General features: G+C 42.5%; 2 protein-coding genes across 2 annotated transcripts; one reads left to right on the top strand and one right to left on the bottom strand.

Moving 5' to 3' along the window:
- The first annotated feature begins 3,715 nt into the window (after positions 1-3,715).
- Positions 3,716-10,174, top strand: ch25hl3 (cholesterol 25-hydroxylase like 3). Its single transcript, XM_085474529.1, has 2 exons — positions 3,716-4,405; positions 7,548-10,174. The coding sequence occupies exons 1-2, from the start codon at positions 3,966-3,968 to the stop codon at positions 7,921-7,923; spliced, it is 816 nt and encodes a 271-aa protein (XP_085330655.1). The 5' UTR covers positions 3,716-3,965; the 3' UTR covers positions 7,924-10,174.
- A 3,770-nt stretch (positions 10,175-13,944) lies between these two features.
- Positions 13,945-18,064, bottom strand: bmp10 (bone morphogenetic protein 10). The gene is made up of 2 exons (XM_085474528.1): positions 17,171-18,064; positions 13,945-16,645 (listed from the first exon to the last, which is right to left on the bottom strand). Exons 1-2 carry the CDS (start codon positions 17,577-17,579, stop codon positions 15,612-15,614), a joined length of 1,443 nt encoding a protein of 480 aa, XP_085330654.1. The 5' UTR covers positions 17,580-18,064; the 3' UTR covers positions 13,945-15,611.
- Positions 18,065-18,608: the final 544 nt, after the last annotated feature.

The following is an 18,608-nucleotide window of genomic DNA, read 5'->3' as shown; positions in this document are numbered from 1 at the left end:
AGCTGCTGTGCACCCTTACAAACCTGCACGGGAGGCAAAGGTGTGAGGATTGGAGGATTATAGATGAAGTGGAGATGTGAGCCTGAACCAGAATGAAGCAATACGTAGCATGTTGGCTGACAACACTGGAAGTTCTCAGGAAGTAAAAAAGGGAAAGGGGTTCAGACATTCAATAATTTCCCCCAGGGATCAATAAAGTATTCTGATTCAGACTCCAACTGACGGAGGAGCTCCGAGGACAAACTCTTGGTCACTCCTCAAATGAAAACTGGCACAGGGGAAACAGGAAACAATAAACAGGGGGTGGCCATTTTTGGCCACGAACAAGCTGAGAGGGATTTTTTTGTTTTTCTGTTACTGCAAAAAAAACCAAAGATGCATAAAACTCATTGATACTTTTAATTATTGCTATGCATCTAACCTCCATCATGGTTAGAAAATAAATCAGTTTGCATGTATTATTTAGAAAAAAAATGGGGATTTTATGCTTTTATCCCTATGTAAATCATTAAAATTATGTGATCTAACTGGTATTTAAAGGGTTAAAATTCTGAATTTGAATGAAATTTTGATTTTCATGAACAGCACAATCTAAAAAATCAAGTAAAAAAAGGTGGAAATTTTTCTTAATATATGAATTTTATAGCATTTTGTAAACGTAAACAAGGGGTGGCCATTTTTGGCCACGAACAAGCTGAGAGGGAGTTTTTATGTTTTTGCTCTCTCTGCACAAAAATAACAATCCATTATAATCAATGTTGATGAAAATCAATTACATGCCCCAGACTCTACTATTAATAATACAAGAAATTTCAGTAGCAATGCAATTATATAAAATTGCGAGATTTGAGGTTATCTTCCAGCTGGTGCAATGGACAAACAAACTGGTGTTTAAAGGGTTAAAATTTAAAAAGTAATAATTATTTTATATTTATTAACTCATTCACTGCCAGCCATTGGCAGTGAATGAGTTAAACCCATTGACTCATGCACTGCCATTGACGGCTATAGACGTCAATGGCAGTGAATGAGTTAAATAATTATAAATAATTATTATAATTATAATGTCAGGCAGAGAGGCGTGCAGTCTTACACGCCTCTCTGCAGCTTCTCTCCTCCTGCTACCCCCCCCCCCCCAAAAAAACCCATCTCCATAGAGACTGTGTCAGCTTCCAAAAAGACAAAAAACAAACTAAAAACCAGCAACAAACAACTTAAACATAAACAATCACAAAGAAAGAACAATACAGTATCCACATCTGAACCAAAGAGTAAAACAGTGAAATGTGGATTATTAAATATTAGGTCTCTCTCCTCCAAGTCTCTGTTAGTACATGACTTAATAATTGATCAACAAATCGATTTACTCTGCCTTACAGAAACCTGGTTGCAGCAGGATGATTATGTTAGTTTAAATGAATCAACACCCCCGAGTCATTCTAACTACCAGAAATCTCGAAGCACAGGCCGAGGGGGAGGTGTGGCAGCAATTTTTCACACCAGCCTATTAATTAATGAAAGACCTAGACAGACTTTTAATTCATTTGAAAGCCTGATGCTTAACATCGTCCACCCCAGCTGTAAAACTCAGAAACCAGTCTTACCGTACTTGTTATCATCTATCGTCCACCTGGGCCTTACCAGGGGCGGAGCGTGGGGGTGGCTTACTGGGCTTAAGCCCGGGTTGTTTTGTCAGAAGCCCGGGGTATTTTGGAGTGCAATTTTTTCATAGTTAGATGCCTGGCTGACAACTGTATAAAACAAAAAGTACACACAATATTCGAAGCACATAGTGCACACTGTGGGAATTTACGACTGTGCGTGAATCCCCCCCTGATATTGGTATGATCCAAGCTCAGGCACTAAGCGACTGAGCGAGGGGGCGGGGCAGCTGCTGCCCGTCAGTGCGCTGTTGGAGAGACGGAGCCAGCCATACTAAGGAGAGCTTAAGTTTGACCAGTTACCAAAGCAAATCATTCGTACCGTACAAATAATGTAAATATGACGGTGCATCACGAAAGATTGATATCAAACTGATCACTTGACCAATATTACGTTACTTGCTCTTCAAGTGAATCAACAAATGGCAAAATGAAAAGCCGAACAAATGCTATTTTTTAGAGATTCTTAGCTTACGTGTGTTTATTTCATATTTTCAGTTCTTACCCTCCCCGACTAAATCGGTTTCAGTTATGCACTGAAATATAAGAATGGACATTAGAGGGTTCTTTCAAAGAAAAAACTCAGGTAAATGTTATTTTATATATTATGCTTTGTATGTTGTTCAGTATATTTGTATGCAAAACAAGAAGGATTTCAGTACACAGCAGGATATTCACATTTGTAACCAGATATTTACACTTTAGGGAGAAAACATAAAACATTTTTACTGTACAACATCAATTTAGAGTAAACTTTTGTTTTAGATAAATATTGAAATATCTTTTGAATTAGTTAAATGTCAGAATAAAGAGAGACAGAGCTGTCTATTTTTTATCACTTTGATCAAATTTAGGAGTACATGTACACTAAGTTTATTATTAATTAATAAGAAACTCCAGACGATTCCATTCTGAGCTGAAGAAGCTTCTGATAGGTTAGTAGAGTCCATGTGAGTAAACAGGTGGCACAGCTGTGGATGCATATAAGGCAAAACACAGAGCCTGTTTCTGTGACATGGGAACATCAAGAGATGTCAACCAAAACACCAGGAAAAGAACTGTGGAGCTCCATAAGTGTGGCTCAGTTTTGAATACAATTTGGTGCCATTTGCAATTAAGAAATACAGATAGTTTCTCTCTTTACTCTTAAAGTTAACAAATATGTTTTTTATATTTATCAATCTAAAAAAATAAACATTTAGTCTGATTTGATGTTACAATTAAAAAGTGTTTGTGTTTTTATCTGAAGAGTTTGTAAATATCTGTATATTTGATGATTGTCAGCACAAAGAGGGAGAGAGAGGAACAGAGAGGGAGATGGAGAATGAGGACAGAACAGAGATGAACAAGAGCAGGTGAGACACACATGTTAGTCAAATGGTTGTTTACCAAAAGTATCACCGTATCATAGGTCCTCATGTATCTCATACCTAGTGTTTCTTTTTAGGTTTGTTATTTTTCAAATTCTACATTTATTAAGTTATGCAGGCTTGTTTGCACAACAAGGCTAAATAATTATATAAACCTTTCTCAATCTAAATATTGTACTTTGGTAAAATTAAAAAATAAATGTAGTGCAGGTCTATGATGATTTTTAGTGCTACTATCATCTAGTTCTGATTCTGGTTCTGTCTTGGTTAAGTCCCAAGTAGTCCTGATTTTGAACTTTTGTAGTCCTGTTTTAATTCTGGATCAGTTCTTGGTCTGGTTGAATTGGGGTTTAGTCCTCGTGTCTTGATACAGCCCCGACTTTGTTCTGCCTCGCTGCTTAATTAAAAAACTAGTTTAAGGTGTTCTGCACATGTGATATATATTTTTCCCTATATGAAGTCATTTCTTTTTGAACAAAACTCAAAACAGAGCCAATTAATCTTTCAGTCATTTCTACCCCCCCCCCCCCCCCCCCCCCCAAGGGAAAAAAAAATCCCACATGCATACTATCCTTTTGGGCTAAGCCCCGGGTGTTTCAAATGTCTGGCTCCGCCTCTGCCTGAGAGCCATGTGCGCACAGTGAAGCCACCAGCAGCCAGCAGAGTGGATGGCTGGGGAAAAAAGAAAAAGTGACAGTCCTGTCTCAGAATTCCCCTTTAATCCCAGCACTGAAATCTGAGGATTTACTTCACCTTTTCACAAGAAACGAAGCTCCACCCACAGCATCGTGTCTCTCCCTGTGGAGCAGCTCTAAGTTACTTCTCCGGGAAGAAAAACATTTAAAGGAGGATACAGATCCTTATAGAGCATCTGGTCAAAACGGCCGCACGCATGAGAGGATGTAGAGGACGAGACTATGGTTAGAAGGTCGTGATGGTCGTACCCTGCACTGAGTATGGAGAGGCACAGGCGCCTGTCCTCCTGGGGCTGTGGGAGTATGTGAAGAGCGGACAGGAGGACGTGCTCCGCTCACCGTACCTGCCCGCGTCTTTTGCGTTCCTGGCGCACGTGCTGCTCTGCGTACCTTTCCTCGCGCTGGATGCGCTGGGGAGCGTCTGTCAGCGGGTTCAGTCATGGAGGATGACCGCGGGCTCGGGTCCGCCGCCGTCTCTGAGCCGATGGTTAGAGTGTTTCTGCAGGGTTTTGTATAAATACGTGACCGTGGTCCTGCCCGTCACTGCGCTCTTCAACACCCTAATAAACCTCAAGTTACCTGATGTGGCCCCCAGCTGCTGGCAGCTCTGCGTGGAGGTGGTGGCATGCCTGCTGCTTTTTGACATGCTCTTCTTCATGTGGCACTACGTCATGCACAGGTGAGCAGCACGCGCATTTGTTGGGCTTCCTTCCTCCCCCAACATGAACCCGGGTTTAAAAGAAGACATTCGGTCCAGCGGGCTGCTTGTGAGGTCCTGAGGGTTTGTCTGCACCAGTCTGCTGCTGCTTAACGCTTTAATTATTTTTGAAATGTGCTTTACACAGAAATGATAACATTTGGCATCCCTTCACAAAACACACACACCTATTGTAACCTGACAGACACATGTTTTTTTTTTTATTAGACAAGAATCAAATAAAACATAACAGCTCCGTCCCGAGGGAAGAAGCTGAAAATTCACCCTATAGAGGACAGGAACCATTTTTAATAATTGATAAAGCCATCCTTACCTGTTTAGAGTACAGGGAGGCTAAACATGGCTGTGACTCACCTATCAGACGACTGGACCATCTCACTATCTGATTCAGTGAGTTTTCCTCTGTAACAGAGGTCTGACCGAACCATGGCACCAAACAAAAGATAAAACGGACTCAATACAAGAACGATAAAACAAAGTTCAAATTGTTCAATGTGGAAACGAGCAAGTTTCCTGAGGCAGTAAAGGTGCTGGTGACCCTTTTTGCAGACCGATTTGCAATTTTAATCACAATTCAGTTTTACGTTTATTACGGTCCTGAGATATTTATATGATTGCACTTGCTCTATTTTCTGACCTTTTAAACAGCAGACCAGAGAGAAAACAAGAGAGTCCGCTGCTGATACTTGTTACGCATGTACATTTTAAGGACTGATTTCGGTTTTTTTGTCCTACAAAGGATTTTCTTGCGTTAGAAAGAATGTAAACCACTTCGCCAGAAGTGTCAAGCATGAACTCCAGCTTCCCAGTAACAGTATCTTTATTCACATCATTCCAATATAAAATCAGTGTTGGGTTCCTGATCTTTGCCCTTGATAAATCACTTGTGCGGCTAATAGCTGTAACACTGGCTCTAACAGTGCCAGTTAAAGTACCAGTAGCACTCGTTTTCTGTTTTTGTCTGTAGATATTATATAATTCTGACTTCTGAGAACTTTCCAGCAGAGGCGGAGCCAGACATTTGAAACACCAGGGGCTTAGCCCTAAAGGGTAGTATGCATGTGGGATTTTTTTTTTTTTTTTTTTTTGGGGGGGGGGGGGGGGGTAGAAATGACTGAAAGATTAATTGGCTCTGTTTTGAGTTTTGTTCAAAAAGAAATGACTTCATATAGGGAAAAATATATATCACATGTGCAGGACACCTTAAACTAGTTTTTTAATTAAGCAGCAAGGCAGAACAAAATCAGGGCTGCATCAAGACACGAGGACTAAACCCCAATTCAACCAGACCCAAAACTGATCCGGAATTAAAACAGGACTACAACAGTTCAAAATCAGGACTACTGAGCACTTAACTAAGACAGAACCAGAATCAGAACTAGATGATAGTAGCACTAAAAATCTTCATAGACCCGCACTACACTTATTTTTTAATTCTACCAAAGTACACTATTTAGATTGAGAAAAGTTTATATAATTATTTAGCCTTGTTGTGCAAACAAGCCTGCATAACTTAATAAATGTAGAATTTGAAAAATAGCAAACCTAAAAAGAAACACTAGGTACGAGATACATGAGTACCTATGATACGGTGATACTTTTGGTAAACAACCATTTGACTAACATGTGTGTCTCACCTGCTCTTGTTCATCTCTGTTCTGTCCTCATTCTCTCTCTCCCTCTCTGTTCCTCTCTCTCCCTCTTTGTGCTGACAATCATCAAATATACAGTTGAAACCAGATATTTACAAACTCTTCAGATCAAAACACAAACACTTTTTTAATTGTAACCTCAAATTAGACTAAATGTTTATTTTTTTAGATTGATAAATATAAAAACATATTTGTTAACTTTAAGAGTAAAGAGAGAAACTATCTGTATTTCTTAATTGTAAATGGCACCAAATTGTATTCAAACTTGAGCCACACTTATGGAGCTCCACAGTTCTTTTTCTGGTGTTTTGGTTGACATCTCTTAATTTTCCCATTTCAAAGAAACAGGCTCTGTGTTTTGCCTTATATGCATCCACAGCTGTGCCACCAATTTACTCACATGGACTCTGCGAACCTATCAGAAGCTTCTTCAGCTCAGAATGGAATCGTCTGGAGTTTTCTTGTTAATTAACAATAAACTTAGTGTATATGTACTCCTAAATTTGATGAAAGTGATAAAAAAATAGACAGCTCTGTCTCTCTTTATTCTGACATTTAACTAATCCAAAAGATATTTCAATATTTATTTATCCAAAAACAAAACAAGTTTACTCTAAATTGATGTTCTTGTATTTTCCATAAAGTGTATGTAAATATCTGGTTTCAACTGTGGATATACTGCTGTGTATTGAAGTTCCTCTTGTTTTGCATAGAAATATACTGAATAACATACAAAGCATAATATATAAAATACTACCAGAGTTTTTTCTTTGAAAGAAGCTCCTTATGTCCATTCTTGTATATCAGTACATTACTGAAACCGATTTATTTAGCCGTGGAGGGTAACAACTGAAAATATGAAATAAACACACGTGTAAGCTAAGACTCTCTAAAGAAACAGCATTGTTGTTGTTCGGCTTTTCATTTCGCCATTTGTTGATTCACTTGAAGAGCAAGTAACGTAATATGGGTCAAGTGATCAGTTTAACATCAATCTTTCGTGATACACCGTCATATTTACATTATTTGTACAGGATGAATGATTTGCTTTGGTACCTGGTCAAACTTCAGTTCTCCTCTGTCTGCCTGGCTCTGTTTCTCCAACAGCGCACTCGCAGGCAGCAGCTCCCCCGCTTAGTGCCTGAGCTCGGATCATACTAATATTAGGGGGGATTTACGCACAGTCGTAAATTCACATAGTGCACAGTGTGCACTATGTGTGCACTATGTGCTTTGAATATTGTGCGTATTTTTTTGCTTTATACAGTTGTCAGCCAGGCATCTAACTATGAAAAAATTACACTCCAAAAGACCCCGGGCTTCTGACAAAACAACCCGGGCTTAAGCCCAGCATGCCACCCCCCCACCCCCCCGCTCCGCCACTGCTTTCCAGTAATTTTCCATTACAGCACCACTGTAACCATAATCGGTGTGTGGGTTTTCATCCTTAGAGTTTCCTGGCTGTACCGCAACATCCACCAGATGCACCACCAGCACCACACTCCCTTCGCTCTGGCAGCTCAGGACTGCAGCTCGGCCGAGCTGTTGTCTCTACTGTTGCTGTCTCTGAGCAGCGCCTGGATGGTGGGATGTCACCCTCTCAGCGAGGCCCTCTTCCACCTCATCAACACCTGGCTTGCCGTGGAGGACCACTGCGGCTACGACCTGCCCTGGGCTCTGCACAGACTGCTGCCCTGTCTGGGAGGAGCCCCCCACCACCACGCACACCACAGTTTGCAAATCATAAATTACGCCCCTCTCTTCACGCACTGGGACCACCTCTTTGGGACGTATCGCGCATCGGTGCTGAATTCACGTCCACAGTGACAAGCCTGTTGCATTTTTTTTTTCTCAGATTCAATGAAGGATGTTATCTTTTGGCTGATGTTAACGTGTAATCTCACTATTCGCTCATTTATTACTACACATGTCGCAATCAATAATACAATACAATCACAACTGATACTTTATGTATGTAACCACTGTATCGTAGGCTGTAAGTGAAGACCCCCAGCATTTTCACCTTTGTCGCCAGAGCTTTCAGGGACTGTCAGAGACTGGAGCTGATTGTGAAACTAAGCACCACCGGATGCTGACTGCTCCAGCCGGTGTACCCTGATTCATCCTTCTTTATGACTCAATCACATACAAAATGAGCTGGGTCAGTAAAGTCATCAAGAAAGCATTTGCTCTGGTTACAGAGCAATGGAGCCAAAGACTGTTTACAGACACTGTGCCATGCAACTACAAGTCTTTATGCAACAAGAGGAGCCTGCCCCCTGCTGGCTTGTTTCAGAACTTATAAACTGAGCTATGGACAGGAAATCAGATCACCTTTACCTTGGGGAAAAAAACAATGAGCCATTGTAGTTATGCTGAAGCGAGACATGTTTCATGCAACTGAAAATGCACCCCACCCCCACCCCCACATATTCTCATAAACTCAGAGTGACTTTGTTACTTTGGAGGAGTGAATCCGAAACAAAGACCTGTTTATACAACCCAGTACAGTGAATCTCATTTTACAGTTCATCAGTTTAATACTTTAAGCTCGGGCTTTTTAATGTGGCCAGTATATTGTTATTGTACAGCGGATAACAATCACGGCGAGGAGATCTGGACACATTTCAGATCCCCCACATCCAAAACAGAAAACTTAATTAAAAACTAAACTGAAACACGTAAACCAGTCCAGGCAGAGCAAATTCAAGTGCAAGCTTTGTTTTTTGAACTCTAAATGCATTTAGACTGAAACTCTTTAGACAGATCAGCTATTTTGTGAGGAAAAGGTATATATTTTAAGTAGGCTTAGTTAGACACCTATATATTTTATTTTTCCTGTTACATTCAGGACCTGTTTATGAGTGATTGTAAAGTTGTGTTGGAAATCTGCCCGACTGCTGTAGTGAATGAAAGCAGGACACAGACCGGGTTTTTTTGCCTCAGGCTCATGTTTCCACCGTGCTGCTGCGGTTAGTCATTTGTATAGCACATTTTGAGCCTTTCAGTAATCAGTTATATGCTCTGCTAACACGGTTCCTTGGTGCCTACAGTGGGGCAAAAAAGTATTTAGTCAGCCACCGATTGTGCAAGTTTCCCCACTTAAAATGATGACAGAGGTCAGTAATTTGCACCAGAGGTACACTTCAACTGTGAGAGACAGAATGTGAAAAAAAAATCCATGAATCCACATGGTAGGATTTGTAAAGAATTTATTCGTAAATCAGGGTGGAGAATAAGTATTTGGTCACCTCAAACAAGGAAAATCTCTGGCTCTCACAGACCTGTAACGTCTTCTGTAAGAAGCTTTTCTGTCCCCCACTCGTTACCTGTATGAATGGCACCTGTTTGAACTCATCATCTGTATAAAAGACACCTGTCCACAGCCTCAAACAGTCAGACTCCAAACTCTGCCATGGCCAAGACCAAAGAGCTTTCGAAGGACACCAGGAAAAGTATTGTAGACCTGCACCAGACTGGGAAGAGTGAATCTACAATAGGCAAGCAGCTTGGTGTGGAAAAAATCAACTGTGGGAGCAATCATCAGAAAATGGAAGACATACAAGACCACTGATAATCTCCCTCGATCTGGGGCTCCACGCAAGATCTCATCCCGTGGGGTCAAAATGATCATGAGAACGGTGAGCAAAGATCCCAGAACCACACGGGGGGACCTGGTGAATGACCTGCAGAGAGCTGGGACCAAAGTAACAAAGGTCACCATCAGTAACACACTACAACGGCAGGGAATCAAATCCCGCAGTGCCAGACGTGTTCCGCTGCTGAAGCCAGTGCATGTCCAGGCCCGTCTGAAGTTTGCCAGAGAGCACATGGATGATACAGCAGAGGATTGGGAGAATGTCATGTGGTCAGATGAAACCAAAGTAGAACTTTTTGGTATAAACTCAACTCGTCGTGTTTGGAGGAAGAAGAATACTGAGTTGCATCCCAAGAACACCATACCTACTGTGAAGCATGGGGGTGGAAACATCATGCTATGGGGCTGTTTTTCTGCCAAGGGGACAGGACGACTGATCCGTGTTAAGGACAGAATGAATGGGGCCATGTATCGTGAGATTTTGAGCCAAAACCTCCTTCCATCAGTGAGAACTTTGAAGATGAAACAAGGCTGGGTCTTCCAACATGACAATGATCCAAAACACACCGCCCAGGCAACAAAGGAGTGGCTCCGTAAGAAGCATTTGAAAGTCCTGGAGTGGCCTAGCCAGTCTCCAGACCTCAACCCCATAGAAAATCTGTGGCGGGAGTTGAAAGTCCGTGTTGCTCGGCGACAGCCCCAAAACATCACTGCTCTCGAGAAGATCTGCATGGAGGAATGGGCCAAAATACCAGCTACTGTGTGTGCAAACCTGGTAAAGACCTATAGTAAACGTTTGAGCTCTGTTATTGCCAACAAAGGTTATGTTACAAAGTATTGAGTTGTATTTTTGTTATTGACCAAATACTTATTTTCCACCCTGATTTACGAATAAATTCTTTACAAATCCTACCATGTGGATTCATGGATTTTTTTTTTTTTTTTCACATTCTGTCTCTCACAGTTGAAGTGTACCTCTGGTGCAAATTACTGACCTCTGTCATCATTTTAGGTGGGGGAACTTGCACAATCGGTGGCTGACTAAATACTTTTTTGCCCCACTGTAGAAGAAAGGTCTGTTTTTTCCATGGTTTCTGCAGTTGCAATTTTCAGCTGGCATCATGTCACCAGCTACCTGAGGATCCTTTACATATAACAAATAGAGAGTTTGTCAAGACTCTTGCATTTCACAGCAGTGTTAAGTCTAGCCATTATTTATGGCCCATTATCGCAAGTTTGCCTTAAGAGAATACAGTGCCTGTAACACACCATGTTTACAGGCAAGCAAGAGGGAGGCAGAGTCAGTGTTGCAATCTTCAGGATGGCAAAAGAAAGGGCTGCAAACAGTAATGAGAAGTATAAGTAGGTGAGCCTGTTTATGATTTTGGAAGGAGCACGGCTTATATAATGAATCAAGCATGTCATTCACAAGCAAGAGCAGTGTTGATAGTAAAGATGAAATCTCTTCCAAAGAAGCTAAAATACAGATCAAAACAATGGGAGTGAGGCAAAGGGAAAATAAAGGAAGTTCTCGGGAAGACTCGTGTCCAAAGGCAGGCAAAGATGGCAAGAGAAAAGAGGCACATACAGCTTGCATGCACATGTGCTTAAAAGACATGTTTAAGGGGCCAAATACAATTTATAGAGCAGGGGGTCAAACATAAGCCCTCAGGACACAAATCCTTCAAAAAAGACTCCAATCTAGCCCACCGGCAGCTTTGAAAATGTGAACAAGGGCACACATTTTGGAATTTCTGACTGTATTTTCACAGCCTCTTCTCCTGATAAAGAAGGCTCTCATGGCTTTTCTACTTGACAGAACCTTTCCTTTGTTTGTTTGTTTGTTTGTTTGTTTTTTCACACATTTACTCAAGTTCAGTTGTTTTCGGGGCCGCCCCTCCGTGAGCCTGGTTCTGCCAGTGGTTTCTTCCTGTTAAAAGGGAGTTTTTCCTTTCCACTGTCGCCAAGTGCTTGTTTTCAAGGAGCTGTCTGATTGTTGGGGTTCTGCCTCTATTACTGCAGCGTTCCTTTTTTGTACAGTATTATGATATCATAGGGATTTAATGTATAGTTAAATGTCTTTACAGTGACAGAAAGGGGAGTTTTACTAATCTGACCAATTTAGGATTAAAGTGGGCTGTATGTGGCCCACCGTCTAAAGTGAGAGATTCCCAGAAAGATAACAACCTCATGTATCAGTCACATTAAACCTTTCAAACAGGTACTTTACACCACCTTAGCTCAGTGGGTGAGCAGGTAAGAGCATCGGCTCGTGCTCCAGTCCAAACTACAGCCCTTTTTTGCGCAACTTTCCTTTCACTTCACTGTCCAATAAAGGCAAAAATGCCAAAAAACAAAAACAAAGAAGCTTTTAATATATTTCTTTGGAAACTTTGAAAAGTGAGGGCCATTACTTTACTGAAGAATGACATGTGAATACTTTCAACGAGCTGAATTTGCTAAGTCATCCTTGGCTGGGACTACTGCAGTCATCTGTTTTTCATTACTTTGTCATTACAATGGGCTCTCTGAAGTTTCGCAACAGCAGACCCAAATGTTTCAAAGGTGCTTAAACATTTGGAGGAGATTTTTTGTTTCTGTTGCTCATGATGATCATGCAGTGCCTGGGAAAACTGCGCTTTTCCTGAGAAGATTTGAGGACAGAGCAGCAAGAGATGAGCGCTGGGTGGTGGAGCCAGGAGATTTAACGATAAGCATGTGATCCAAAACGGAAACAATCAGGCCTTATTACAGACCCGACGTCAGAGTTTAGGGCGAGTCACTCAGCTGTGGGTGACACACACCAAAACACACGTTCACAGCGGGACGCACGTCGGGGTCCAGCAGTCGGCGTCGTGATGTCAAGCCCGAGGAGAATTACTGAAGCACTTTGAAGCGTCTGTACACGGGGAACTGCTCTGAATGTTTACTTGTTAGGTGGGCTCTTAAACTTGGCACGTAGGCTGAATGCTCCACATGAAGTAACAGTTCATAAAATCCTTTCAAATCAAGAGTGAGAAACAACAAGAGCTCTGCAGTAGTCCTTATCAAAGGAGCACAAACCAAAGACTTCCCATTTCATCATATTCCCTGAAAGCTTGCCATTCAGTGACAAAGGCCAGATTCATATTTCTTCCATAGTTCTGTAAATATTCAATTAGCAAGCTTCGCATAGCTGAGGCCGCCTGTTGTCTCAGTAATTGAGGTTCCTGCTCTCTTGTTGCCATTTTTAGCCGACCTCTGCTCTCGTCTTGCGTGAGGGGCCATCCAGCGCCTGAGTTGTTTGCTTCTCAAACATTTTGGTGCACTTGTCATCAGCTGGCTGTGGCCAAAACAGTTTTTTTCCTCTTCTTTTTGGCAAAAGCAACTTAAAACAAGCGCAGCTATTTTGTAAATACGACATTCTGAAAGGCAGCGGAAGGATTGCAAAACGATAGGACTGTAATAATTTAGCTATGCTATGATTTCAAAAGATGCATTTTAAACATTACACTTCTCACATTTATTTGCTGTATTTGTGATCAGAATCATTGGGTTTTGTACCAAGTGTGCAGGCAGCTAGGCTACAGTTAGCTTGGCCTTTAACAGAGGATACAAACAGGTTGTGTGTGCGTTTTCTTAATATTCATTTGTGACTACGTTTATTTTATAGTCGCTTGCCTCCAATCTTTTCCTAGCTTTCTATAGTTCACTTCACACATTTAAGTCTCCATATTTCATCTTTGACCTAATTTCCTGCAGCTTTAGCAGTTTTATTTACTAGAGGTGGGCGGATTGATGCAAATATCGATAGTCTCTATATCATTAGTTGTGGTGGATTGATACTACTGCGACAGGATCGATACTTTGTTTCAATCCTCTGTGTAGTCCACGAAAAAATATGCCTCAAACATGCTCTTTGAACCGTTTTGTGTTGACTGTCACGTCTACTTTTTTAAAATAACTTATAATACCTTCAAAAAACAGAAATGTATCCAAAGAGCTTTACAGACAGACACATTTGCATTAAAGGTCTCCAAAAAAACAGTTTCAAAATACATGAAAAGCTGAAATGTGTTTGGAGCGGCCATTAAAATGTGCTCAGAATTTGCAAAGTTGTAATCCATGACACACTGATCTCCCCTACACAAGCTTCCTTTATAAGTAAAAAGTATCAGTACCAGCAAGACTGGCCCTGTGTTTACTTGGAATCAGATACCAAAAATGAGTAATATCGCACAGCACTATCATTTACCCAAACTGAGCACAAGTGCCTTTCATAGAACTTTATTGTGATCCACATGATTAACAAATCAGAAAGAACAGAAAGAGTTCAGCATTTCAGGTCTGAACTGCATCTTTTATTTAAATCTTCAGTGTGCATTGGTGCGTGAAAACAACATCACAGCCAGTCTTGCGATTGCAATCCCACAGACATTCACAGAAACCTCTGCAGCAGCAGAAAGAGATTTCTTTGCTTTTTTTTGTTTGTTTTTGCTTTTTATGAACAGGTTTTCCATCATTGCTATCTGCGGCCTGCGACCTGTCAGTGCGAGCAGTAGCTCGTCCGTTTTAATCATTAGCGGGGCCACAACTTATTTTCCCATGGTTCTTTGTTTGCTTGTGGTGCACGAACTGTGACCTGCAAGCTGATACTGCTGGCCCGGGTGATGTGCAAGTTTGGTGAAACTGCAGGGATCAGTGATTCAGGCACACGATTCATTCAGGATTTGTTTTTAATAATTATTCTTTATTCTTTCAGAAACTGTTAGCATTTCTCTTCCCAACAAAATTCACTTGTGCTGCAAATGCATTGTCATGGTTGCAAAAAACGTCTCTATGCTGACTTACAGTTATACATATATAGCTTTCTACTCTGTTATAAAAATCAATAAATTAGAACAATAAATAGTCTTTTATTTGACACAAGCAGCAGAGGTATCAAAAGGCCTTTAACAAAAGAAAATAATGATCTTCTTTGGGAATCCATCTATGGATGATGTGTAGCTGCTTCCCCACTCCACAGTAATGTTCCAACAAAGACATTTACCATCAAAGTGGGAAAAACAAAGGAGTTGGAGATATGTCCAGTTTGTGTGTCTGTGGGTGGGTGGGTGGAGGGGGGGTCCACACAGTGCTAGGTCAGCAAGACAAGCTAGTTAAGAATGTTTGTTGCCTAGGAATGTGGCCCACCCCTGCCTCACTCCCCCCGAAGCATCACCTCAAAAGCTTCTCACAGCGGCTTTAAGTTCTCCGAAGCTGAGTGGTGGCATACATGGTTCTCAACCAACAACACCTTGTTATCACTGAGGCTCGGGGGAGTGGAAAAGAGGCATGTGAAGTGGGAAATGGGGTTAGGATTGATAACCCTGACACTGGGACCTCAGCACAGTACCCACGTATCAGGAGGCCACAGGAGGCAGGCGGTGGGCCTGGAGAGTTCATGCCTTGTCAGGTTGCCTCGGGGAGGTCATTTCACTGCGCCGAGGCACATGAAGTGCTGATTAGTGTTTGCATCAAGTGGGGAGGCTAGAGATAAGTGGAGAGGAAGGCAGATGTCAGGGGAAAGGGGAGAGGGAGGGGGGCAGCGGGCCCACTAGTTCCCACCAGGCTGCAGGATGGGCTTGGTTCTTTGGGAAATCTTGAGACTTTCTAGTCTTACGTGTATGAGGACGTGCATCGTTATTGACAACAACGTCCATATTCACCTTTGCTGTATAAGATGAAATAATGTGTCTCGTGGTACAAGATATTATATTTGCTGCACATTTGAGAGTTCTTATAGTTTCATGCATAGTGACTGAACACATTCAGTCCTGCTGAGGAACCCTTATAGAGACTGTAGGAATCTGCATTCTCAGTTCATCTCCCTCTCTTTAGTTATTTTGTCCTTCCTCTTATTGTAAGACTTTCAGTAGACTTTCTAAGATAGTCCGGATTATCTGCAGCCACACTCGGCCACCACCATGCCTTCATACTTGTACTTGTAGGTGACCACCCCCGTGTCGTCCAGGTACAGCAGGGAGATGGGGTCCAGCTTGGTGGGCACACAGCACGCTCGTGCTGCCTTCTGAGGGCTGTTGATGTTGACCAGTGTCTGGACGATGGCGTGCTTGGTGGGTGTGACGTGCTTTGTCAGTGGGTAGGAACAAATTCCACTGCACTCAAAGGCATCATAACCAGTGGGGGCAAGGATCCAACTGTCCCATCCAATGTCCTTGAACTCTACGTACAGAGACTGCTTCTTGCAGTGGTTTCCCTTGGCGTTGCGGCGAATGCGAGAAGCCGAGTCATAGATGAGATTGGAGCGCATTTGGATTAGGTCTTCCTCATCTGGCTCACTTTCTTCACTCCCCCAAGTCCCAAAGTCATTCTGCACGACCATGTTAGAGGTTTCGTGGTCGATCATCTCATTCAGTTCCCGCCTGTCATCGCGGTGATCGCTGCTCTGATCATCGGAAAAAACAATTAGCAGGGGTTTGTGTTTTTTCTCTGGGCTCGTGTCAATCTTCATGTCCCCTTGAGGCAGACTGCTGTCTTTGTTGGCTTCTGTCACGTCTTGAACATTACCATCATCGGCGATGCTGGCAATATGCACCTCCAACCTGTGTGTGGTTCCATCGTCAGATCCATGCCAGCGCTGCACAGCAGCAGTGAGGTCAAACGCCTCCCAGCCGTTATCGGTGCCGTAGACCTGGCGCGAAGCCAGTTCCACCAACTCTATCCGCTCCTCTCCTCCGCTGAATGCGTCTCCTCTGGCAGCGTTCGCATCCGTCACGTTATCGTCATGCGATACCAGCTCGTAGATAGTTACCCGGCGGTCGACACCAGCATAGAGGTGGCGATCGGTCTGGACTAGGGTGTAGAGGCGAAGCTCAGAAGCTGTGATGCGTTCATGATGTGGGACTGACACATTGAAGAGGAGAGGGTGGCGCCTCACTCCTCCCACACCAACAGCACTGGGAGAGGAATCTGGGCGAGGAGAAAAAAAAGTGGTTCAGACATAAACTTGCTTATTCAAGACAGAGAAACTTTGAACTCCTGTTTGAATTTAATCCAAACCGTCATGTCAAAGTAGAAATAACATTTTGAAATAAAAGGCTTTTTAAACTAAGGAAGAGTTTCAGTGTCATGAACTAAATCAAATACTAAACTTTGTACATATCTGAAAGGAGACCAGTTTCACAAGTCTTACAGATCACAGTGATAAGAATAAGAAGTGATAAGAAAAATCATTACACGTATTAACTTTGCATTTAACCCTGTAAGGTCGTCATTAAGGACAAGTAGCCCTTATTCCTAACCCCGTGCTTTAGAGGAAAATTAAAGGATTTCTTGTTGTGGCTGTTTTGTTTTGGAAAAATGAAAATGTTTGGATGTGTGTCAGAACATTTAGGCAAAGCTTTACCATAATTTAAGGTTAGGATAATTCAGAGGGAAAAAAGTATCTCTTTTCTTCAATCTACATTATCGACAAGATACTGAGCAGTGACGTACCTTCGTTTTTGAAGCTGCGGATGATATTTGCCGTGGGCATGGCACTGTGGTCATTAGCAAAGCGGTTGTAGAGCTCCATCATGTATTCAGGTGGCTCCTGTCGTGTACTTCCAGGAGCTAAGGAAGGAGGACCCATGCCAGAGAGGTTGAAAGTACGCAGAAACTGTTCTTTTAGGCTCTCCAGCAGGTTTTGCACATCCTTGTTGCCGTCCTGCTCCAGCAACGATAAATCCACAACCCCTCCATGCCCGTCTCCGAGACCCGGAGCGGGACGCTGTCTCTGACGGGCACTGGAGATGGGGCTAGTCTCTCCACAGAGGGGCCCCTGAAGCAGCAGGATGGAGTATGTCAAGAACAAGGTCTTGGAGGTGCAAATGGTTCCCAGTTGAGAGACCCAAGTGCTCGCCATGGGAGAAATAATCTGCAGCAATTTAATTTATGCCCTCTAGGGTTGTCTTTGGATGAGTTCATGAAAAAAAAGAAAAGAAAAAAAAGATCTCTAATTCAGAGGTTAATTTAGGTAAAGATCAGTTTATCTGCAGGCTAAAAAGTTCTTTCAGCTGAAAAGTGTTGGTGGCCCTTGCACAGGCCAGTGTGAGCCTCTCTGCGTGTGTATTCCTGATGCTGTCTTCCAGACCTCACAGCATTTATTCTCACGCACACCTTTTGATGTCCTTTGCGACGCCGCTGTAGTTCCGGTGGCAGGGTGGCCGAGGCTCGTCTTTGTCCGTCCGATTCATCTCTGTTGTGTCCTCTGCTCTGTCAGTCTCCCTCTGTGCTCTGCTCTCTGTTGCCAGCTCTTTCTTTCTGTCCCTTATCTATGCTATGGTGGGCTCTGCATTGCTTCTGTGCGTATGGTCTTTTAGTTGGTGTGTGTGTGTATGTGTGTGTGCGTGCCTGCTTTCCCTTCAACTTTGTGAGATGCACATGACCGTGTTATCTCACAACTTCCTTAATGAGGATTTTGTAAACACTGTCCTGTAGCCTCTTCCTTGTGGAAGAGCTATTTTGTTTGGGTGGGTGCTCCAGAGTTGATATTCTGCACTTGTTTATTTGCTTTGTAAATGGTGGATTCTTGCGAGCTGCTGCCTAGGCTCCATTGACCATTTCTCTCTTTTTTTGGACAAAATACACCACAGGTCTGTTGATATCGTTCAGTGCACAGGATGCATCTATTAGGCAACGGTGGCACAAATGAAATTGAAATGCAATGAGGTGTGAGGCCTTAATGATAGAGCGTAAAAGATACTGAGTTCACTTTGGGTCTTGACAACATTTCAAGTAGCTCGTGAGAATGACAGAGCAGTACAAAAATCCTCATTCCCGTTCGTTCAGCCACTTCCACACTTGTGTAACGCTTGCTGAAAGTTACTTCCTCCTCTGAGAAGAGCAGCAGTATGTCTGAAAAGGGGTTAACTGAAATCAAGAATAGGTGAGG

The sequence above is a fragment of the Copadichromis virginalis genome, linkage group LG12 (genome assembly GCF_057382275.1).
Source record: "Copadichromis virginalis isolate Kocher_CV1m ecotype Utaka linkage group LG12, C_Virginalis_male_GT1.1, whole genome shotgun sequence".
Lineage (NCBI taxonomy): Eukaryota > Metazoa > Chordata > Actinopteri > Cichliformes > Cichlidae > Copadichromis > Copadichromis virginalis.
Note: the sequence above shows the minus strand (reverse complement) of the source record. Positions and strands in the feature narration are given on the sequence as shown.

Bases quoted from the DNA above. Each gene is read 5' to 3' on its own strand.
- ch25hl3 (XM_085474529.1), top strand. From the start codon at position 3,966: ATGGTCGTACCCTGCACTGAGTATGGAGAGGCACAGGCGCCTGTCCTC. The intron at 4,406-7,547 runs GTGAGCAGCACG...TTTCATCCTTAG, and splicing joins TGGCACTACGTCATGCACAG to AGTTTCCTGGCTGTACCGCA.
- bmp10 (XM_085474528.1), bottom strand. From the start codon at position 17,579: ATGGCGAGCACTTGGGTCTCTCAACTGGGAACCATTTGCACCTCCAAG. The intron at 16,646-17,170 runs GTACGTCACTGC...CTCCTCGCCCAG, and splicing joins CCGCAGCTTCAAAAACGAAG to ATTCCTCTCCCAGTGCTGTT.